Raw genomic sequence first — 24,699 nt, 5'->3', positions numbered from 1 at the left:
CAGGGACGGGGGTTGGCCCACAGCGTGCCCTGCAAAGTGGCAGCTGCCAGTTTCAGCTGCAGTCTGTTGCTAGGGGTGGGATATGTTTTTCTGGTTCCCTCTCACAGCCGGGGGCGGCTGACTTTGATGTGGAGGCAGTGCACACACCATGCCTGCAAGTTACCTGAGTGGGCTGGATGCCTGGAGGCAGAGCCACAGCTGCCTGCAAGGATGCGCTAACGCCTCCAACTTTGCTCTGCCACAGTGGGAACCTTTCAAGTCCACACCTTGTGGTTTCTCCGGCAGGAATGCCGGGTTTATGATGCATCTGTTCCCTTCACTGTTTTGATCTCCTCCCGGTGTCCCCACCCAGCTCAGGACCTTTCATTTCATGGCCGATTTAGTGAGGCCACTGGTCCCTAGCTGAGTGTAGTGACCTGTGATACTGAAGGGTCTGTGTCATGAGAGAGAGACACCAGTGAACGGATGTTCTGGTCCCAGAAGAAAAGCACCACCCAGTGAACAAGTCTCACAGATGTCACTGACTTGGCCTCTCCCTTCAAAGGCCTTTATTTGTTCCTCATTGACGATAATAAAGGAGAGCCCACCTGTTGCAATGCCCTCATCTGAAAGATGAAAACACGGAGGCCAGTGTTTTAGATCTCCTCCCTGAGCCCCCACCCAGCTCAGGCCCTTTCATAATCCCATCACCAGAAACCTGCACAAAATTATGACACGTTCCCAGCCGGACCATCAGCAGTGCCTCATACCCTAGTAGTAAGAGCTCAAATTTGGAGTCCAAATTTGCCTCTTGGCTCCATCACTTACTGTGGTACAATCTTGCACAAATGGCTCAACCTCTCCAAGCCTCAGTTTCTTCATCTGTGAAATGGAGATAAAAATTTATACGGCTTAGGATTGTTAATTTAAATCTACTTCTGATTCTATCACTTCTTTATTCCCATGTTTATCTACTAATCCCAGTTCCCCCCTCCCGAAGGGCAAGGACTCTGCGTGCCTTGTTCACAGCTGTGTCCTCAGTACCTAACATTTCCTCACACAGGGTACATGGTGAGCAAGTATATGTGATAACAGTAACAAAGGCCCTCGGCACAGTGCTTGGCACTGGCAGGCAGCCATCATTATGAACAGAGGAAGGCCATTATTGATGATGAAAAAGCAGGTTTCAAAACTACCCAATAACCAGGAACTGAAAACAAATAACCAGAAAACAAACTAGGTTTTTTAGTGGGCCTGCCATCGGTGGCTTTTCTGGGGCTGAGTCCCCAAGCCCCCGCCAGGCCAGGACCCCACAAACCTGGGAGCCAACTTGCTCCAGAGTCTCTTCCCACTGTCCTCGCTCACGGACATCATCCCCCAGACAAAGGACTGGGGCTTCAAAATCCCTCTCTTGTGCTCCAGAGGGCCGGGAGAGGGCAGGGAGAAAGGTGCAGGTCACCCAGGGTGCAAGGGGTCCGATGGCTGGATTGCTAGATGAAATGCCCGAGGTCAGCTAAATTCAAATTTCAGAACAATACATAATTTGTAAAAGTACGTTCCGGAGCCCAGCCCGTGTGGCTCAGTGTTTGAGCGTCCATCCATGACTCAGGAGATCCGGGTACAATTCCCTGTCAGGGCACATGTCCTGGTTGTGGGCTCAATCCCCAGTAGGGGGCGTGCAGGAGGCAGCCATCAATGATTCTCTCTCATCATTGATGTTTTTACCTTTCTCTACCTCTCCCTTCCTCTCTTTGAAATCAATAAAACTTTTTTTAAATAAAAAGTATGTCCTAGAGATTACATGGGATCTAGTTACCCTAAAAAAAGAAAACCAAAGTATTTGGTGTTTATCCGAGATTCGAAATTATCTGAGTGTCCTGTATTTTAATTTGCTAAATGTTGACCCACGCCTGCCTGAACTTGGGGACCTCACTTTACCCTCACCTGCAAAACTGCCCTGAGCCCATGAGGAACCTTCCGGGGTGGTTAGGAGACAACAGAGAGAGGCTGAGTGAACCGGGCTCTGTAAGCCCGCGATTCCTACATCAGCGTCCGTGAGGGCAGGAATGTGGTTTGCTCTGCTCACAGCTGAGCCCAGTGCCCAGCACTGTATCTGCCACACAGCTGAGTTGCCATAACTATTTGTGATGATGACAAATCTCTGGTACTACTTTCCCTAAATGGGCCAACAAAACCAAACAACAACAAAAACCCACAAAATGATTTCAATGAAATCTAGGTCCAACATCCCAAACATACCTTGCTGGTCCCCGTTGCTTGACAGACCGAGCTCCAGGAAGGCCCCAACACTCAGGTGTGACCGGGCCTGACTGTCCTGCGGGCGGGTGGGCGGGCGCGTGCCACTCAAAGCGGGGTGCTGTGCGCCTGCGCCTGTACAGCTCGCCTGGGGGGGTGTAAAGTGTGCGCATGTGCAGGAGGCCTCGACCAGGAAGCGCAGGAAAGCGTCCCCCCCAAGCACGCGCACTGCCCACGCAGGGAGGAGCCCTTTGGGGCCAAGGTGGATTGGCGCACCTGGGCTTCTCATTGGCGTCCGTCTTCATGGCCTTTGCGCCCATGGGGCCTGAGGCCTCGTTTTTCGAGGTTTTGGACCAGCACAGGGCTTCGCTGCTGGCCGCCCTGAAGAGAGGTGGCGGGGAGCCCGCAGGCAGGGGCACACACCTGGCCTCCAGGTATAAGGGTTCTCCTGGGGCGCGAAAGCAAGAAGGTCCCACGGCCTGCTGGGGGCGTGAGGTCTCTGTAGGGAAAGGCCCCGTTCGACCTTCTGGTCTCTCCCGTTTAGGGCCAAAGGCTGCCTGCCTCTCAGGTATTGAGGCCCGGGGGGCCCTTGGCCGGCCAGCCCAGAACCCCGAGAAGGCACCTTCCTTAGCGCTCCTTCCCTTTTCAGCTTTTAATTCTTATTTTGGACTCCCAAAAGCCTAGTGACCCACCCCCGCTGCCTTCTAGAATGTTCCCACTCTGGAACGTTCTGGGAGCATCTCCCTACTGGGCTTGCGGGTTTCCTGAGATCCTTTTGGGTCGGGAAGTTTAGGGCACAGTAAGAAAAAAAATTGGGATAAAAATTTTAACCCCAGTGTCAAGATTTTCTTTCTAAAAGAAAGTGAGAGAAAATGAATGTTGTGAGTTCTCTAAGTGTGTTTTATAAAAATGAACAAGGAAGTCAACACATTTTAAGTGTTTTATAACAAAACAGTTTTCTTGACTTGGAAGTGAAGACAGGGTACATATTTTAAATGATTTTAATATCAATAAAGCTCAGAGTGTGGTGCTGATAAAATCAATTAAAGCGATTCTGCAGCCACCCAACTTGGAATTAACTACAGAAAATATGTTTGTTATTGCCAACTTTTACTTCAAATGCTCTGTTGTTGTGCTTCCTTGATCTGCTTTTCTGGTTTATCAGCAGAGTTTTTCAGCCCAAGCAAATGGCTGGGGTTTTTTGTTTTTTGTGGGGTTTTTTTGGTAAGCCAAACCAATTATCAAACACACACGATAAGAAAGAAAGAAAAACCCACAAGCAAACAATTTTTTACATAAGGATTTAGTTTGAGGGAGAATTTATGATGAGGGAAAGAAGGGAGTGGAAGTCCCTTGTTTACATTTAAGATGTAAATTAATCTATTGTATCTCAGAGTTGGTCACAGTATTGTCCTGCAACTTTTTTTTCAAACTGGAAAAAATTAATGAGATATTTGAGTCAGTTTTTACCTGTCGAGATTAGAAAATATTAAATGTTTTAAATATTTGAGTCAGTTTTTACCTGTCGAGATTAGAAAATATTAAATGTTTTAAAATTTATTTTCTGATACTTGTGTTTCTGAAGACAGCAAGTTCCTGTGGAAATTAGAAGTATCTAAAATTAATTATAAATTTTGCCCATTGGCTAGATTTTCCATCCTAGGCAATATGCTAACAGTGCTTATAACTGAACCGCATTTTTTGAAGCTGATGGTGTGTGAAATTAAAAGTCAGCTGACAGCCGAAACTGGTTTGGCTCAGTGGATAGAGCGTCGGCCTGCGGACTCAAGGGTCCCAGGTTCGATTCCGGTCAAGGGCATGTACCGTGGTTGCAGGCACATCCCCAGTAGGGGGTGTGCAGGAGGCAGCTGATCGATGTTTCTAACTCTCTATCCCTCTCTCTTCCTCTCTGTAAAAAATCAATAAAATATATTAAAAAAAAAAAAAAAGTCAGCTGACAGAAAACTGCTGTAAAGTTTGCTGTAAAGTGGTATAAGAGTTGCCAAGTCTTTTTGTGGTAGTGATTAAAACTTTTTTTTCTTTTTAGTATCACTAAAATTCAAATGGGCTGATCTAAGGCATGAGATCAATTAGGGAAATTTGCTACAAAAAGAAGTGTTTCTTTTGAAATACTTTTGCACTGCAGTTTTGGGGAAAAATTTAAATTCAAAGTCAATATGACATCATTTTAATTGAAGTAGTAGTTTTTTTAGCCAATGAATTTGTATTTAAGTAGGTTAACATGAAAAGTAGATTAAAATCCTATATAATAAAAGGCAAATATGCAAATTATCCCCTCTACCAGGAGTTTGACCAGGGGGCAGGGCCAGCCGGCCAACCACCTGTGTCCCCTCCCCCTGGCCAGCCCAATTGGCCCAAATAGGGCTGGCTGGCTGGACCCCCACCCATGCACGAATTCATGCACCAGGCCTATAGTATATTTATAAATTGTATTGTCTAGTCATTAATCTAAAAGGGAGATACTACTTCAATAGGTAATTGTTTGAAAAGTAAAATTTCAAGCAAATGAAATTTCTCTTAAGTAACCACTATAAATAGTGTTGTTTTAATGCAGTACTGACATTAGAATTTAGTGAGAGATGTCATTATTGACATGGATTACCTAGTCTTCAAAAACAACCAATGAAACAAAAAATGATTTCCATGTTGACCTGGGGAAATGTTACATATTGTAAAGGCCTAATTTAGAATTAAGATTGAATCATAGTATGTTTATTTCAGTTCTGAGGTTCTTGCATCTATAGAAAATGTTATCCAAGACGTAATTACAAGCTTGGCAAGAAACGAAGCACCTGCATTCACGATTGACAACAGATCAAGCTGGGAAAATATAAAGTGGGCATTTTGCATTTTAAAATTTGTAAATGTCATTATTTGAATTTATTGAAGTTAGAGTTCTAGTTGGATTTCATTTTTGTTGTTGTTGTTGTTGCTTTTACCATACCAAACAGGATTTGAGGAAGTTTACAAAATACATACCATTTAGGCAGGTTATGTAAACTAGAAGTAGAGTTTAGGCAAAAGGAAAATAATGCTAGGAAGAAAGAATGGAGCTCTGAAAGAGGTTGGAATTCAAAATGCATATGATAAAGTCTTACAGTTCTGCTAAAAATAGGCTCCAAACTGAGATCTAAGCTTCCCAGCACTCGAAGGGGGCAATTCTCAGCTATACTGAGAAAGTAAACCACTTGTGCAGGGGATCTACAACCAATCCTGATACGGAGACCAAAATAAATGTGTCCTGAACATAGAGCCTGTTTCAAAGGCTCTTTCTCCCAACAGATCTTCCCCTGCTCAGTCATGTGTCCAAGTGGGTAAAATCAGCAAACAGCTTTATCAAATTCCTAGAACCTAGATACATAGTTTGTTTTTTTGAGATCCTCAGGCTGTAGAATCTTTCCACTAAATAATGAAAAACACTACAAAAATAGTTATCAGTGAGAGTTATAGAAACAGAATAAAAGTAATTTTGAGCCTCAGCATCACTATTATTTTATGATCAATATAGTTAATTTAAAATGTAAGCTTTTGAATCATATTTTGCTTCATTATTTTGCAAAGTGAGTAAGAAGCCCCTTGACACCTGGCCTATTTGCCTGATGCTTTCTGCCCCCTTTAGGACAGGCTTGGTAGTTCAATTTAACAACCTAATATAAATGATTTCATTTAATGTAACTTGGGAGGTAAATCAGAAATTAAATACTTCAAAACTTATTAAATTGAGTAACATTATTAAATGAATAAATTGTTAAGATGATCAAAATGCTAATAAAATTGTGAAATATTTGGAAGTAGTTCACATACACTAAATGTCTTCCCAGGAAAGAAATACACAGACACACACACATTGTAATCAAAGGTCTATAAACACTTTGTTTTATGCCTCTATATGTCACAAAACCAGTTACCCAATTATCACCTGGAATTATTTAAGTTTATAATCAGATTATCCTAAAGCTTTGGTACTTACATTAAAAAGAAATGTGGATTTAAATTATATGCAGATGAGGCCATTAAGTGTATATTGTTTGGTATTTGGAAATTAATTCTTTTTATTCCCTTGCTTTAAACAAAATGACAGGTTTGAAGATTCTGTGGGTCTTCACATGGTATCTCATTGTACCACAAGAAAAATCAAAAGTGATTCACTAAAATCAGTTAAAAATTTTGGTAAGTTAATCTTTCTTAGCTTTTAGGATTAAATGTATTTGGTTATCTTAGGGGTTTTCATTATTCCTAGTTAAATAATTTTACTTGTTCTTTCATAGTACCCTTGTACTTGAAATAAATATATAGAATTTTGCATTGTCATTAACCATGGAAGTAAATTGTAATTCCAAAATAAATTTTCAAGGTACATGATTCAGTGGAAAAGTATTCTCTCAGTTTTGCTGTTCATTGAGCAATTAATTTTATCTGATTCTTCAGGCAATTATATTCTGTACTTAACACTTCTGTTTTGGAAAGATTACTTTTTGTAATGTTATGGAAAGTAACTGGCAACAGTTAAATGTTTTGAATTAGTCAGAGAAATGATGAGTAACTTGTTTATTGCATCTTATTTCCAGCTCTAATTCTTAAAATATTGTCCATGATTTATAAATTAGTGCAGAGCAACACTTATGCAACCAAAAGGTAAGTATATTTTGTGGTCAATTACTCTTTAAAATGCAATGTGAGACTTAAATTGACTTTCATTATATTAGTATGTTTTGAAAAGTTATGTCAAACTAGATTATAGGTAATAGATTATTTTGTTTATATGTGTGTTTCATCCAGTTAAAGCTTTCTTTAAATAATACTCCAATCCTTGTTATATTAAAAAAAATATGGTTAATTAAAAAATATTTTTAAAAATTTTATAGAGACCTATATTACACAGACAGCCAACTCTTTGGTAACCAGACTGTTGTGGACAGCATTATCAACGACATTTCCTGTATGTTAAAAGTGCCGAGGAGGTGTTTACATATAGTAAGTACCATTTAATATAAAACATCTTTTTTAAAAAATATATTTTTATTGATTTCAGAGAGGAAGGAAGAGGGAGAGAGAAAAACATCAAGATGAGAGAGAAGCATTGATTGGCTGCCTCCTGCATGCCCCCTACTGGGGATTGAGCCCCTAACCTAGGCATGTGCCCTGACCCAGAATCCAACCATGACCTCTTGGTTCATAGGTTGACACTCAACCACTGAGCCACACCAGCCGGACAAAGCATCTTATTTTAAGACAAAATGTTTGTATAAAAATTGTAATAAAAAAATAAATGTGATCTGTGCCTTCTTTTGATAAATTTTGATACAATATTTTTCTCACTATAAATTTAAATATCTAGGCTTAATGTTTTTCCTTGGATGAATGAACCAAAATAGATGAATTACCAAATGTTTTTCAATCCTAAATACTCTGACATATTTTTCCTTTATCTCTTAAATTACAATCTGAGCTAAAAATACGTATATTTTAGCAGGTGTATATGAGGAATGTACATACTTTGAAGCACAAAATATAGTCATGAAAAAGTTTTCAAATATGTCTTTTTTCCTTTTTTTTAGTTATCTACATCAAAGGGTTTAATTGCTGGCAATTTAGGGTATATCGAGGAAGATGGCACCAAAGTGAATTGTAGCTGTGCAACAGTAAGTATTCTTAATGTTTTCACATACTTTAACTCCCTTTCAGATCCTTTGTTTCAGAAATGTATTTTATTTCCTGCTTGTTATGTAATTTGGAGCTTAAGATTTTAAAATAAAACTGAAGGCCCTGGCTAGTGTTGCTCGCTCAGTGGTTAGAGTGTCAGCCCACACACCAAAGGACCTAGGGTTTGATTCCCAGTCAGGGGCACAGATTTGGTCCCAGCCCTGATTGGGGCACCTGCTGGAGGCAACCAATCCATGTGTCTGTTTCACATTGATGTCTCTCTCTCTTTCCCCTTTGCTTCCTCCCTCTCCTTCTCTCTCTCCCTTTCTCTCTCTACCTCCTCTGCCCCCATTTACTCCTCTCCTTCCTCCCTTTCTTCTACTCTCTCTAAAAATCAATGGACAAAATATCATTGGGTGAGGATTAACAAAACAAAAACAAATAAAGTAAAACTGAAGGATGAATAAATAGGTATATGAATAGATATAGTTTTAAAATATGTCATTTGTCAAATGTCATTGAAATAAATGTACACATTTCTTTTAAAAATGTACTGTTGTTTTCAGGTAGAGTGTGGTTTGACCCTGTTAGCATGGTTATTTAGGTAATCTTCATAAAATTTTCTGGTTCTGAAATTAATTGATTTAAACCTAAACTATTTTGCTCGGCTTTGGTGCATAGAAGGCCCGCAATACTAAACAAGCACAGCAGTTTGAAAGGGCCAACTCATCAGTTTGGAAAGGAGGAAGCCTATGAGAACCTACATCAGGAAGTCTTTCCTTCACCCATTTCTGCCCGTTAAGGCACATATCCGAAAAGTTTCCAAGAAATTCTCACCTCCTGGGAAGTAGTTTGGGTCGTGTGTCTGTTTTCTTACTGGAGAATAAATCTGTTTCCTATTGTTTTCTTACTGAGGTGTAAACCTCTAATGACAGGTATATATATTTTTAATGAAAATACTGGATTTTTGTGATAAATTTTAAAATGTGGTTATACTTTCTTTGTATCTAAAAAACTGTCTCGTTTTGTTAATGTAGGCTGTTGCTGTGCCATCTAATATTCAAGGAATTCGGAGTATCCTTTGAATGGAAAAACTATTTAAACTTCTAGAATGTTCATGCATTTGTTACTTTGATAAATCAAGCTTTCTGATGTGTATCCAACAAGCTAGACCCTATAGTGGTCAAGATGAACACTGCATGGTCCCTTCTATAGGATTCTTTTAGGAGCTCACCATGTAGTAGGAGAGACAGATAACTACATATATGAATAGATATGTTACATATGTTTCAAGGTAAAAATGAAAAGACTACATCTGTAGCTGCTTTTGAATTGATCTGTAGGGACCATTAGTTACTGGTTAAATTGAAATACTCTTTCCTTAAATTTGCCTTAACTTCACAGATTTAATTACAGATGGGAAATTTCTGTTAATTGTAGAAAAAGATGCAACATTTCAGCGACTGCTAGATGACAACTTTTGCAACAAAATGTCTCCATGCATTATGGTTACGGTATATTACATGCCTTTACTACAATTCCAGTATTAACATAGTACTTTGGTGATTGATAAGAGGGGTTTATGAGGTCATCTATACAGCTTGGACAACATTCTCCTATCAGTATGATGCTACTTGACAGGGGCTACTTGTCGCAACTGTAATACGGTAACAGCATAGCTTTGGGCAGGGTGGAATAGACAAGAGCTACTCCTCGTTTTCCTCATACAGGTTTGTATACCAAGTAATTTCATCAAGTCAGTCAAAAGGAACCTGTTTTTTTAAAAAAAGCTAAATGTTTAAAGAACGGCAAAGAACACAGGAGGGCACTATGGACATCAGTTAGCAAAGGGCAGTAAACTTCCTGCTGCAGGATAATGTGGGAGGAATTTGTAAAACTTGATGGATGATATGGGCTGGAGTAGGAAAGAAAGAGGTCAGAATAAAGGAAGTTTGGGGTGTGGATAGGTGGAATGATGACAGAATAACAAAATAGATCAGGTTCCCCTCTGCTGTTCCGGCTTTCTTCTAATTTATAGAAACCTAGGTTTATAAAGGAAAAAAAGCTCATCTATTCAAAATTATTCTGGCTTATTAGATTAACAATAATGTGATGTTTGTGAGCTGTGTTTGTGGAAGCAATGAGGAGAGCTGTCCTGGAGAGGAAGCAGGACGTCGGCAGCTGTAGGGAGGCTTCGGAGGCCTGGCCACACCCAAGGAGGCATCCTGACTTGGTGGCATACATACAGAAGGTTTGGGATTGGTGAGAAAGGAAATGATGAGGATTCTTGTGGCCGAGTCAACAATTAGATGGAGCGGGAGAGCTCTGGAGTCAGGGAGCCTGTCAGGAGGCCTTCAGGAGTAAGGAATGGTTAAGGAGAAAGGACTGAAACAAAGGGCATTTCTAAGGCCAATTCCAAAGGACTTGGTGACCACAGGATAGAGGAATGAGTCAAAGTGACCCTGATGTGATGTATGGACCCACATCACCAATTGACAGCTACAGGACAAGTGGCAGGAAGGCTCAGTTCTTTGAGGAAGAAAAATTTTGAGTGTAGTTTTAGAAATTTGAGATGATAGCAGGGAATCCTAGTGGTACCTAGGTGGAAGTGGAGATGGAAAATGCAGACTAGGACCTCATAAACAATAGAGGTTGTATTTAAACCCCGGGAGTGATCCCTTGCTAGGGGTGTTCTGTGGTGCACTCTTTGGCCCAAATTTTATAAATAAAGCCACAGCTCAATGAAACTAACTGGCCCGATGTCACCCACCAATGAATGGCAGAGGGAATTCAAACTCAGAGCTGTCCAATGGGAAGCCCATCCTATTATCTCTCTACTTGTTTCCTTCTCTGCCCCCTTTGATTTCCTGCTTTTCTCTCTTAACACTATTGCAATGCTTAGTAAGCTACTTCTCTACATAGTTATTTTTTAATAACTTCATAATATTATTTTACCACTTAAGTTTATTAAATCCTAAAGTTTAGCCAGGTTCTCTTCTAAGTGCTTTATAGTTACTAAATTTCTATAACCTTGTAAGGTGTTACAGAGCCCTAAGCCACAGAGGTTTGAGGACTTATTCAGGTTCATACTACTAAGTGGCAAAGCCGAGATGCCAGCCCAGGCTGCTGGCCCCGCACCTGGTACATATATCACCACTGTGCAGTGCTGCCTTTCCATGTCCCCGTTGTTAGATATTTTGGCTATTTATAGTATTTTTGTCATTTTAAATTACACTGCAGTGAACACCGTCAAGTATGTAGGATTTTCATTATTCCTGTTTCTACTGAAATAGTTCCCAGGACTGGAGTAACTGAATCAAAGGTATGAATGTAGATGGGCTTTTTCACCCTGTTGTACATATTGTGCATTTTTCATAGTCAACACTAGTCTCCCACCATCTGAAATTTAAGGTGAGGGAATCTAACTTTTACATGATTAATAAGATAAGGATATTGTTTTATAGATTTCATTCTACTATAATTAAAATGCATAATTTTTATCTTGCTTTTAGGGGAAGGGAGTGCCTGATCTGAACACCAGACTTTTAGTTAAGAAGCTGTGGGACACATTTCACATCCCCATTTTCACTCTTGTAGATGCTGATCCACACGGTGATTTATCATTTATATTTGATGCAGTTAGAATTAAATCATATTTGTAGTTTTGTGTTGTTTTGCTCTTAGAACACTTCCATAAATATTTTTAAAGAATATGATTATTAGATAAAACTTAATGACTGTAATCATTTGAGGCAATTTATTGCTATTTTAGCCATATTAAACTGAACAATAAATTCTTCTTTGGTAAGGTCCACAAAAATAAAATTTTCAGACGTTAGACATAATTTGAGAGTGCAAATTATCTAACCTAGAATAGACAAGAAGTCTAATTTTAAAGTTAACTCTCTTTTAACAGGCATAGAAATAATGTGCATTTATAAGTACGGATCTATGGTAAGTAAAGAAAAGTTGTTGTTTTATTCTCACTATTAAGGTATTTTATATTCATTGGGGTTATTTCTGCATTTACTTATCAGCCCCTAGTAAGTGGAGGTCCCTCACTAGTTTCCAGGGAAGCTACTGTCCTGGTCTAGGGCCAGTCTGTTTCTGTGGCTGTGATTCCAGCTTCCAGCATGACCAGAGCGACGACAGATGACAGAGTGAGATTAGCTGTGGGCAGGAGGCATTAATAATATCCTCCACTCTCCTGGCTGCTGAAGTAACCTTGGGCCTCAGGGTAACAACATTGTCTGGTTGCCAAAAATACTCTGAACATTATATGTAGCCTTGAATTCTGACTTGGCCAATTCCCTTTCTCCTACCATAAGGACCAATTTCACCACTAGAGTCTGCAACTATCATACACCAGTGGTTTTCAAATTGTGGCCCTGGACCACACTAGTGAATCATCAGTGTCATTTGGGAACTTGTTAGAAATGCAAATCACAGCCCCTCTCCAGACCTACTGAATCCACTGAATCCGTGTCTCTGAGGATGGCCCCTCCAAGTGGTTCTGACGCATAGTCAAGTTTGGGAGCCACTGGTATACTCCGTGAGTGTCGTGTCCCTGACGTCTACGTCTAGAGCAGATGAAAAGGATGTGGGAGCAAGGTGTTGAGATATGAAGTCAGAGTAATACAGGAATAAGTGCAGGTCAGGGGGGTCCCTTTGTAGTTTTACTTTATAGAAAATCAACCCAGAAATACTACAGAGCAGTTTGAAACCCTTCAGCGAAGCTTCGGTGATTTTCTCGCTTCTGTGGGCTCTGAGGACGTGAAGCCTTTCGTATTTGTTATTGATAAGTAAAAAATTCGGCTGCAAAACGAGTATGCCAGTTCTCTGAAATTTAGCTTTACCTAATGCACTTTTGCTCTTTATTTTAGTCTATGTCTTTTGAAGCGCATAATCTCACAGTTCCAGCTATTAGATGGCTTGGTCTCCTCCCTTCGGATATTAAAAGGTTAGATGGTTTAGTAAAACTGGGCTCTTTAAAATAATGACTCGTTGTAATATGTCACAATAAGCCTCAAAAGTCACACTACAAGGAAAAAGTCCTTACTGCCTTTTATTTACATTGTTCATTGTGACTAAGTATTACATAATTATGAATTAAATTCATCAATGTTTCTGTTTCAGCTGCTAAAATGCCTAAATGAATTTGGTTAATTGAACTTTCAGCTAGCTAGAAAACACTTTTTGTTTTACCTTTACTATGAAAATATTTTGAAATTTATTATACTTGGAAAGCATAAGACATTGAATCTGGTTAAATGGTCATCACTCACAACATCATTTGACATGAATCAATTTTATCATAGATTTAAATTTTTAATTTCATAGAAAACTTCATTTTATACATAGTTTGAGAACCTCGTTTGTCACGTCTACTATATACACTCATTATAGAAAAAATATTCACTAACAAGATAATAAATAGGTGAACAGCTTTAGCCTTGTAGATTATTTTCTGTGCATAATCATAGCTTTTCACAAAAATGGACTCATACTCTAATATTATTTTGTAATCTCCTTTTCTCACACAACACACTGAGATCACTTTTCCCTATCAATAAGTACATTTCTCTTCTCCAGCCTAAGTTTAATGTCTTATATTACTGAGTTCACATTCTAGATGTTCTTGTTCAGCCAATCCCTCAAAGTCAGACATTTGGGTGGTTTCCAAATCTCTCTGATAGCGCTTTGATGGACCCTCTTGTAACTGAATCTTTGCCTCCAGCTTTAATGAGTCCCATAGGCTGAATTCCCAGGATGGCTGGGTCAAAGGGTATGCTCACTTTCCAGACATTGGCTGCCCTCTGGATGGGTTAATTATTTTGCTTTCCCTGGAGAGTAAAAACCCACCTGTCCCTCAGCATAAGACAATCACTTTTATTCATTTCTACTGGTGGGATATTTTAAAATATTTTATTACTACTGTAATTGGCCAATGAGAATGAACTTTAACATGTTGATTGGATTTCTTTAAACAGTGAGTGAACTTTGGTAATGGGCACTTGTTTTCTAAATAAGGAATATGAACAGGTTTTGGGTGATTGCCACTTGTTACAAAACAAGGGCACAAGAGAAAACATTTAATTTTTGATCTTTGAATATTTACATTCTAGTGAATCAAAGTTCTGTTCAGTTTAGTGTAATATGTCATGGTCCAAATCCCTCAGGAGGGAGATGTATTTGTATGGATATTATTCCTAACACAAATTTAGGACAAATGATCTGATAAGCATTAGGTGGAGGGCTTGGAGAAGAACTCGCTCATAATTCCTTTAGTGCCCTCAAAAGTCACTCCAAGTAAATGTACAATCAAAGATAAAAACAGTGTAGTAGCTACACAAACAGGGCATCAAGGGAAATCCTCTAGGCCCCCTTTTCAATCAAATTGTCACCCTTTCCATGAGCTGCCACTGGCAAGTGGTCATAATTATGGGGACTCAAAAAGACTGTTTGGAGCTCTCCCCGGAAATCCAGGATTTATGACTTCAAAAGTAGTCCACACCATAAATCCAGACCTCTCATGGTCTATTTTTAAAACACATAGCAAGATGAAATTGCATTTTACTCTTTTAAATTTAAAACTAGGTAGGTGTGCGTGTATGTGTGTGCACACATTGCACATAAGTGAGAAGTGATTAACTTCCATGGACTAGAAAATTCTCAGTGATTACAAAGAATTAAGTACTCAGTGGAAACTAAAATCCCACAGTGAGTCTCGCTGTGGCACACATACTGGACCTCACTGCTCAAGACTGTGGAGCTCTGGAGCTGCCTTGGTGTGTATATATGTGATGTTAGTGCTATCATTTGTTGTTTGTTTGTTTTAATATTTTTATTGATTTCAGAGATAAAGGGAGAGAAAAATAGAAACGTCAATGATGAGAGAGAATCATTGATCAGCTGCCTCCTGCATGCCCCACACTGAGGACCTAGCCTGCAACCAGGCACATGCCCCGACCAGAAATCGAACCGTGACCTCCTGGTTCATAGGTCGACACTCAACCACTGAGCCACCACAGCCAGGCTCTTTGTTTTTTTGTTAATCCTCACCCGAGGATATTTTTTTCACTGATTTTTTTTTTAGAGAGAGTGGACAGGAAGGAAGGGCAGAGAGTGAAAAAGAAAGAGAGGGAGAGAGAAGGAGAGAGAGAGAGAGAGAGAGAGAGAGAGAGAGAAACATCAATGTGTCTGAGAGACACATCCATTGATTGCTTCCCACATGCACCCTGACTGGAACCAGGGATCAAACCTGCAACCCAGTTATGTGCCCTCGACTAGGAATCAAACCCTCAACCCTTCAGTGTGCGGGCCATGCTCTAACCACTGAGGCCATGCCGGCCAGGGCATCATTTGTTTTATAACCAATGTTTGTCTTCCTATCATCCTGTGAGTATGGCATGAAGAAAACCAACAACTTATAACAGACTTCCACTATGAACTTGATCACTTCTTGGTCTAGGACATGCCAGATCCCCAAAATTCTGGATTTAAAGGGTATATCTGTATTAATTTTCTTATCTGTGATTTCTTAGTTTCTTGGAATAGTGTAGTAAATATGAATGAAACATGACCTTCAAGTGATAGGAATACTATTTTTTACTAATTTTTTCATCTTTTTTTTTTTCTAGGTTAAATATACCTAAAGATACTTTAATTCCATTGACAAAACGGGACCAAATGAAACTTGACAGTATCCTGAAGAGACCTTATGTTACTTGTCAACCATTTTGGAGAAAAGAAGTATGTGTGTTTGTTTTTTTTAATTCGAGTGCTTTATGTTTGATTGCATTTTACTTTAGTAGCAGCCATTCACATAATATTTTGAGAACATCCTCCTTGATGAAATCTATGTAACCAACAACTAAGGTGGGTATTGTTTGATAGTACATGATTGTTGAAACATCGAATCATGGATGCTGATAGATGAGATCACCTGGATGGAACTGGTCTATTTTTACCCTCATCTTAGTTATGTACCCACAGTCTATGGATGCATCATAGTTTATGAAAGGAAAAAAGAAGAGAATGTAGTTAGAGAGACGCTAGATTTTTCCTGGTTATTGAAGGCATCCATACTGGTTAGTCCCTTCATAGTCTTAGTTGTTGCAGCTCTAGAATATTCTGGCTGACTAAAGACTGTTGCCCATGGTTTTGAAGAATGAAACAAGTCTAGATTTACCAGTTTGTTGAGTTGCCAGAACTGTAGCAAAGAACTCTGGTATGACTATATTTTACTTTTATTGACAGATGGAAATAATGGCAGACTCTAAAATGAAGGCAGAAATTCAAGCTTTGACCTTCCTATCATCAGATTATCTTTCCAGAGTATACTTACCTAACAAATTAAAATTTGGAGGGTGGATATAAAAATGTATCAGAATATAGCTTGCAATTTCAAGAGGATTCTCAGTTTGTTGCAGTAGAATACTGTTGTGAAAAAAATTTTTTTCTTTTTAAAAAAAATCTTTATTGTTGAGAGTATTACAGATGTCCCTTTCCCCCCCCCCCCATTACCCCCCTCCACCAGGTTCCCACCCTACCCCAAACCTTCACCACCCTGTTGTCTGTGTCCATAGGTAATGCATATATGCAATTAAGTTCTTTGGTTACTCTCTTCCTATACCCGCTTCCCTCTGAGATTCGTTAGTCTGTTCCATGTTTCCATGCCCCTGATTCTATTTTATTCACAGTTTATTTTGTTCATTAGATGTCTTGTTCATTTATTTTTATTTTTAGATTCAATTGTTGATAGATATGTATTTACTGCATTTTATTATTCATATTTTTATCTTTTTCTTCTCCTCCTCCTCATCCTCCTCCTCCTCTTCCTCCTTCTTTTCCTCCTTTTTTCTCTTCCTCTTCTTCTTCTTAAAGAATACCCTTCAACATTTCATATAATACTGGTTTGGTGGTGATGAACTCCTCTAGCTTTTTCTTGTCTGTGAAGCTCTTTATGTGACCTTCAATTCTAAATGATAGCTTTGCTGAGTAGAATAATCTTGGTTGTAGGTCCTTGCTATTTATCACTTTGAATATTTCTTGCCACTCCCTTCTGGCCTACAAAGTTTCTGTTGAGAAATCACCTGATAGTTGTATGGGCACTCCCTTGTAGGTAACTAACTATTTTTCTCTTGCTGCTTTTAAGATTCTCTCTTTGTCTTTAACCCTTTGCATTTTAATTAGGATGTGTCTTAGTGTGGACCTCTTTTGGGTTCCTCTTGTTTGGGACTCTGTGATACCTGGATTTGTAAGTCTATTTCTTTCACCAGGTAGGGGGAGTTTTCTGTCATTATTTCTTCAAATAAGTTTTCAATATCTTCTTTTCTCTCTTTTCCTTCTGGCACCCCCATAATGCGAGTGTTGGTACACTTGAAGTTGTCCCAGAGGCTCCATACACTTTTTCATATTTTGGGACTATTTTTTCTTTTTGCTCTTCTGATTGGGTGTTTTTGCTTCCTCATATTTCAAATTGTTGATTTAATTCTTGAAATCCTCTACTACTGAATCTTATAAATTATTCTTTATTTCAGTTAGTGTATGCTTAATTTCTAACTGGTCCTTTTTTATCTCTTTGACATTCTAAGATCCTTGAAAGTCTCACTAAGTCCCTTGAAGCTCTCATGAAGATCCTTAAGTAACTTTATAACTGTGGTTTTGAACTCTGTTTCCAGTAGTTTGCTTTCTTCCATTTCTTTCATTTGTGACATGTTTCTTTGTGTCTACATTTTGGCTGTTTCCCTGTGTTTGTTTTAGCAAAGTCTGAAGCCTGAGCCAGGACAGGCCATTCATATGGAAAAACTGCTGCAAACAGCTTGGGTGGAGATGCAAAATGGATGGGATGGGGGTCTCAGGGAATCACCAGAGTGGAGCAAACTGATGGAGCCAGGCTGATGGAGACTCAGATATGCCTGCCAGTCAGCCCTGCAACAAGGGAGATTCCAGCATAGGAACAATAGCCCTGTAGCACCTTTGTCTGGAAGAAAGCCACCCCCAAGTTCCTGCAACAATGCCAAACTGTCCAGTTCCTTCCCCCATATGTATCTTGGTCCCCCAATGCCTCCTGGCACTGGAGCTTAGAGGGATTGAGTCCCAGTAAGTTTGTGCATTTGCCCTTTAAGAGGGACACCTGGTCTCTGGCAGCCTCTGTGTCACATAGCCACAATCCCTGCTGGTTTATACAGCCTGAAGTTACAGCGACTTCTCTTCCCAGCTCTGGGACCCTGGGTTGGGTGTCTGGTGTGAGGCTGGGACCCTTTGCTCCTCACCGGCAACCTCCACAGGGACAATTTCCCTTCCAATTAAAAAAACAGCACACATGGGTGTCAGACTAGCCTGTTCCACGCCTCTGCCCCTCCTACCAATCGCAATGTGGTTTTTTCTTTACTTCTCTAGTTGTAGGACTTCCATTCAGCCAGATTTCAGGTGATTCTGAATGATAGTTGTTCTATATTATAGTTGTAATTTTGATGTGGTTGGGGGAGGCAGCAAGTACCTACGTTTACCTATGCTACCATCTTGGTTCTCAAAAAACAACAACATATGTTCTTAATTTCATAGATGTAAAATAATTTTTCATTAGTATATTTTTTGTCGAAACAAATGCTATATTCGAATTTTCTTTAGAAGGCTTCATTTTACCCTTTTCTATAGAAACTGATTTCTATCCTATGTTCTAAATTATTTTTTAAAATGTTATTTCAATTTTTAAATTTTATTTGAAAAAATATGTTATACATTTAATCAAAGTGTACAAAAATATTTTATTTGTCCAGCTGCTTGGTGGTTGTGTGTCAACCTATGAACCAGGAGGTCATGGTTCGATCCCCATCGGGGCACATGCCCGGGTTGTGGGCTCAATCTCCAGTGTGGGACATGCAAGATGTTTCTGTCTGTCTCTCCCTCTCCCTTCCTCTCTGGAATCAATAAAGATATATTTTAAAATATATATTTTATTTACTTTCACAATACAACTAATGTTAAAACATGAAGTATTTTATTAGCAACAAAAAATAATAACCTAAATTTGAGAGGTTGTCCAGCAATTTCTTCTTAAATTTCCCTTTGTCTTCATAGTTTAGGGGTCAGACCTCATTCATCCACTTGTGAAATTAGTACAATTTATTGTGAATAAATATTTGGGTGTGTGTAGTCTTCAGTGATTTATTTTGTTTTTCAGTGTACTTTTTATTAATAATATATGTTTTTAAATGTTCTCAAGGGTTTATCAGTTCTCACCCAAGTTCAAGTCAGCTAAATTCTTCTCTAATCTAAGTTTATAGAACAAAGAACTTCTCCAGTTTTAATATTTACAGAAGTCTAAAATTTTAATAAGGCCCTTCTGTAACAGTCAAGATGTGATCTTTCACCCTTGTAAACCTATCTTAATTTTTCTAGATGAGTTTTACGATTTTATTCTGTACTTTCAATAAACTGTTAACTGCACTGAAAAGTTTCTTGTAATTGTGAGCAAGAATATGTATTTATAAAAGTACAGAAATGTTGGGCTATTTTATCAAGGTAAATGTTAATATAATAACAGATACCATTTCTGAGAATTTATATCTACCAGTCACTGCTTATACATTATCCTATTTAACTTTCCCAAGAACCTTGTCTCCCAAGAACCTATTACACCTGTAGTTTATAGGCGAGAACACTGCGGATGTTGCTTGTCCAAAGCTGAGTAGACAGAATGTGGCTGAATGGGGACAATAATCCTGTTTACCTCAAGAGCAGAACTAGTGACAGAATATGCAGGGCCCAATGCTAAATGTAAGTGTACGGCCCCATGTTCAAAAGTTATTAAGAAGCCTATCTAATAAAAGAGTAATATGCAAATAGACCGTACCTCCACTACACCCATAAGCCACGCCCACCAGCCAATCAGGAGCAAGTATGTAAATTAACCCAACCAAGATGGCTGCAGCCATGGAGTGAGCAGGAGGCTTGGGTTTCCCCGGCAATGGAAGAAGCCAAGCTTTCCGCACACCCTGTCCAGCCGCGGACTCCATTCAAGGCTACAAAGTTTCAATTATAGAAGATAAATAAATCCCAACAAAAATGGCTATGGCCACAGAGCAAGCAGGAGGCTTGGCTCCACTCAAGGCTACAAAGTTTCAATTATAGAAGATAAATAAATCCCAGATACCAGGGCCTCCGCTTGGGTCGCCAGGGGGTGTGACCGGCCTGCAAACCACCATAGGCCCCTTGCTCAGGCCACCCCAGGCCCCAAGGGAACCCTCACCCTGATCTGGGACACCCTTCACGGCAAACAAGCTGGCCCCCACCCATGCACCAGGCCTCTATCCTATCTAACAAAAGAGTGATATGCAAATTGACCATCACTCCAACATATAAGATGGCTGCCCCCATGTGGACACAAGATGGCTGCCCCAAGATGGCCAGCAGGGGAGGGCAATTGGGAGGGACCAGGCCTGCAGGGGTGGGCAGTTAGGGGTGATCAGGCCTGCAGGGGAGAGCAGTTAGGGGCAAACAGGCTGGCAGAGGAGCAGTTAGGCATCAATCAGGCTGGCAGGGGAGTGTTTAGGGGGTGATCAGGCTGGCAGGCAGAAGTGGTTAGGGGCAATCAGGAAGGCAGGCAGGCGAGCAGTTGGGAGCCAGCAGTCCTGGATTGTGAGAGGGATGTCCGACTGCCTGTTTAGGCCCGATCCTACTGGGATCGGGCCTAAATGGGCAGTCGGACATCCTTCGAGGGGTCCCAGATTGGAGAGAGTGCAGGCTGGGCTGAGGGACACACACCCCCGTGCACAAATTTCGTGCACCGGGCCTCTAGTTTCAAGATAAAAGCAGCAAATGATTAAGCCACCTATGGGGCCTTTCTGAGCACAGGGCCCTGTGTGACTGCACAGGTTGCACACCCAGGAAGGTGGTCCTACTCCTGAAGTTCTAGTAACTATTAAATAAGGTACTATAATCCTATCTAATAAAAGAGTAATATTCAAATTGACCATCACTCCAAGACACAAGATGGCTGCCCCCATGTGGTCAAAGATGGCTGCCCCCATGTGGACACAATATGGCCACCACAAGATGGCCTGCAGGGGAGGGCAGTTGTTGGGGGGACCAGGCCTGCAGGGGAGGACAGTTGGGGCGGGGACCCAGGCCCTCAGGGGAGGGCAGTTGGGGGGGACCAGGCCAGCAGGGGAGGACAGTTAGGGGCAATCAGGCCGGCCGGGGAGCAGTTAGGCGTCGATCAGGCTGGCAGGGTAGTGGTTAGGGGGTGATCAGGCTGGCAGACAGAAGCGGTTAGGGGCAATCAGGCAGAGGCAGGTGAGCAGTTTGGAGCCAGCAGTCCTGGATTGTGAGAGGGATATCCAACCGCCCATTTAGGCCCGATCCCAGATCCCAGCGGGATTGAGCCTAAATGGGCGGTTGGACATCCTTCAAGGGGTCCCAGATTGGAGAGGGTGCAGGCTGGGCTGAGGGACAACTCCCCTTCCCCCTCTCCCTGCATGTATTTCGTGCACCGGGCCTCTAGTAATAAAAGAAAATACCTTCTATAACACATTCTGTGCCAGGTATTTTTCTAGTTGCTTTATAAATATTAATTTCATGGTCATAGAAATCCTGTAAGCTAGGTAGTTTTCTTATCATCCTTATTTTACAGACAAGACAACAAAGGCACAGAGGTTAATTAACTTTACCAAGGTCACATAACTGCTCAGCAGCAGGGCTGGGACTTAAACCCAGAGGGTCTGGCTCCAGAGCTCGTGCTTAACCATGACATTGGTACAGGTAAAGTGCTCCATGTGGCCAGGCGTGCACACTGCTTGGGAAAGGTCTACAATTCTTATTGTTGGTTTGATGTCAAATCAAGGCCCCCAATGCCAAGCCTGTGGTGTCAACAATTTTGTTATATTCCCTGGTCACATCAGAACTAAGTATTTCATTTTGAGAACATTCTGATATACTGTTGACTTGCTTTGTGAGACTATCAAAAATTCTAGAAAAAAAGTTTTATAAATCACAATTTTTTTCTTTGAATTCATACCATATATCTTCCGCTAACGTCTAATTGTATCATTAAACTTCACGTTTTGTAAAGAAGATTACTATCTTAGAAATATATGGTTAAGCCTCAGAATCTCTGGATCAGTATATACATTCAAAATGGGAAGGAATGAAAAATCTACACTAGTTATTGAAATTCAAAAATAAATTTCAAAAAGGCTTGCAGATATATTCAGTCTGGATAATTAAATTCATCTCAAGTTTATGATGGGAAATTTACTTAAAAATAATCTTTACTACCCTGGCTGGGTAGTTCAATTGGTTGGAACGTTGTCCCATACACCAAAAGGTTGCAGGCTCGATTCCTGGTCAGAGCTCATAGAGGAGGCAACTGATGTTTCTCTCTCTCACAGATGTTTCTATCTCCTTCCCCCTTCCTCTCTCTAAAATCAATGAAAACATATCCTCAGGTGAGGATTAAAAGTAATAATGATCTTTATTTGGGAAATGGAAAGAGAAAAATACACCATAGTTTGGCATCAGTACCCATCTTTATTAGATGCAGATGAAAAATTAATATTAGTAGCTATATGAGAATCTAGAACAGTGGTCGCCAACTTTTCGGACCTCATGTGCCAAGAACCAATTCCAGCATGTAATAATTACAAGAGTTTCACCAAAAGGTTGGTGAAGCTTGGGGAGCTCAACAGGGTTGAGTCTTATGTAGTTTACCTATTGGAAACGGCTAAATGGCACTTCCCCCAAACCTGAATGGGATTGTTAACTGCCAGACAGCTCAGGGCATTTTATTGCCTCCTGTTGGCCAAACACCTGAACAGCTGTAGGCTACTCCCCAAACTGATAATGCTTCTGTATTCTACCCTTTGATACCTTACCCTTTGAAGTGTATATCTCCACCTTGCCTTGGGACAAATTGTGTTAAATAAAAGCACGGGTCCTTGGTCAAGGTAGAGTCTTCAGTTCCCTTTAGCTGAAGCTCCTCTGACCCCCAATGCCTTTCAAAAATATCTTTCGTCCTTGGACTCTTTAATCATCTACGTGCAGCCCCTTTCTCCAGAATGCTGAACCCTTTGTAAGGCTGGGAACAGAACCCCGGCATTATGACGCCCAAACGAGGGACACCAACACTCATGGACCACTGATCTAGAATTCTAATTCTTAAGATTTGTTTCCAAAAAGCATTATTGTAAAATAGGCAGCTTTTTAAAATGGCAACTGACAACAGACATCCCCTCTACCATGATCTACTGCATTTATTTTAAATATTTCCATAATTTTAATCAAGAACATCATTTGAATTGGAATCTGTTTATAATTAAAGTAATAAAAACTTATGTAACAAAAAGATGTTCAGAGAATCTTTTTTCCTTGAAGGCTCATAATCACCCTAGTAAAATGAAAGTTCTTGTGATATCCTCACGTTTCTGGGAAATTTAACTGTCATCATTGATGATGCTAAATTATTTCAGAAATCATGATTTCATGGGGGGGAAACATTGCACTTTATACAAAATAGGCAAAAAAAAAAATACTTCCTTTAATGAGAGTGTCTAGTTGAACTGTTTGGTGTAGATACCTGTGCAGTGGTGCTGAAAAAAATGCTTTGAAAGCTAAGCCACATGTACATGTACACTAAAAAATAGTTTCAATGGAATGTTTTTATAGAAAGTATTGATAAACATTACTTCTGTTCACCAGGACATCCCAAGGAAACAGTCCTGTGTCGCCCTCTGCTGGCAGAAGCTCTACAGTTCTCTCCAAATTCTACCGCATTTCTTTAAAACATTTTTAAGTCATTGTTTTAAGGAATAGGGTGAAAGTCTGACACACAACAAAAGAAGTTGGGGAAAACTGGGAGGAGCTGTGTGTGACACTGAGTATTTGGCAGGGATCCATTTCTTATCTCCAGCTTCGGATGCCCCTAATTCCTTATAAAGCTACACTTAACGTGTGCCTCTTTGCAACTGAGCTATTTACAAAACCTTAAACATATTAAAATTTTTAATTAAAATTTAAGAATTAAAGATCACTTCAAATACAAAGGAACTAACACAAAATTACAGACATACTCCATTTTCACATAGCAATGGAATATAAAGTGTGCAGTCATTCATACTATCCCTGTGTAAAAAGGTTTACCAATGTAAATGATAGCCATGACCAAAACTTAATTTTAATTATTGTTTACTTTTAATAACTTTTCACTTATAATCTATGGCTCAATAATCATACCCCTGTGTAAACTGTGGTGACCCCCTTCTTGTTTCTAAGGAGGGAAAGTGTGATGACTCGCCACAATCTGCCATCTGTGGAGGAGGAGTCAGAACTGGGGAAACAGGCTGCTTGGATCCCACATCCACTTCTACTCACTGCCTCTGCGGCTGGGACAAGTTACCACCTGGCCTTGGTTTTTGTTGTTTCACTTTTTTTTTTCTTTTCTTGGCCTTGATTTTATCAACCATAAAATGGGATAACAATATCTATCCTATAGAGTCATTGCAACGATTAAATGAGATAATTCATAAAAAGTGTATGACTGAATAATACCCTTTAGAAAGAATCAAGGAAAGGTAGTTGTTATTATTATATTTTGGTGAGCATGCTGCTGCTGTTGTTCCACTAATAAATAGTCTGTGCAAAAGCAGTTTGTCAATTAGAACCCTAAGTAGACCTGGCTGGTGTGGCTCAGTGATTTGAGTGTCTGCCTGGGCACTGAAGGACAATGGGTTCAATTCTCAGTCAAGATCAAGGGCACAGACCTGTGTTGCAGGTTGGATTCTGGCCCAGTTGGGGCTC

At 40.1% G+C, this 24,699-nt stretch overlaps 1 protein-coding gene across 2 annotated transcripts; it reads left to right on the top strand.

Moving 5' to 3' along the window:
• Positions 1–2,538: 2,538 nt before the first annotated feature.
• On the top strand, positions 2,539–16,278 carry SPO11 (SPO11 initiator of meiotic double stranded breaks). Of its 2 annotated transcripts, XM_008141201.2 has the most exons (13): positions 2,539–2,669; positions 4,978–5,091; positions 6,338–6,426; positions 6,825–6,891; positions 7,122–7,230; positions 7,815–7,898; positions 8,937–8,973; positions 9,304–9,413; positions 11,412–11,511; positions 11,816–11,853; positions 12,783–12,859; positions 15,540–15,651; positions 16,159–16,278. In XM_008141201.2, the coding sequence occupies exons 1-13, from the start codon at positions 2,539–2,541 to the stop codon at positions 16,276–16,278; spliced, it is 1,188 nt and encodes a 395-aa protein (XP_008139423.1). The 2 variants fall into 2 exon arrangements, with proteins under 2 accessions (XP_008139423.1, XP_008139424.1); XM_008141202.2 differs by lacking the exon at positions 4,978–5,091.
• Positions 16,279–24,699: the final 8,421 nt, after the last annotated feature.

The sequence above is a fragment of the Eptesicus fuscus genome, chromosome 12, assembly GCF_027574615.1.
Source record: "Eptesicus fuscus isolate TK198812 chromosome 12, DD_ASM_mEF_20220401, whole genome shotgun sequence".
In the NCBI taxonomy this organism is placed as follows: Eukaryota; Metazoa; Chordata; class Mammalia; order Chiroptera; family Vespertilionidae; genus Eptesicus; species Eptesicus fuscus.
The sequence above is the reverse complement of the archived record's forward strand: the minus strand, read 5'-3'. Positions and strand labels throughout refer to the sequence as shown.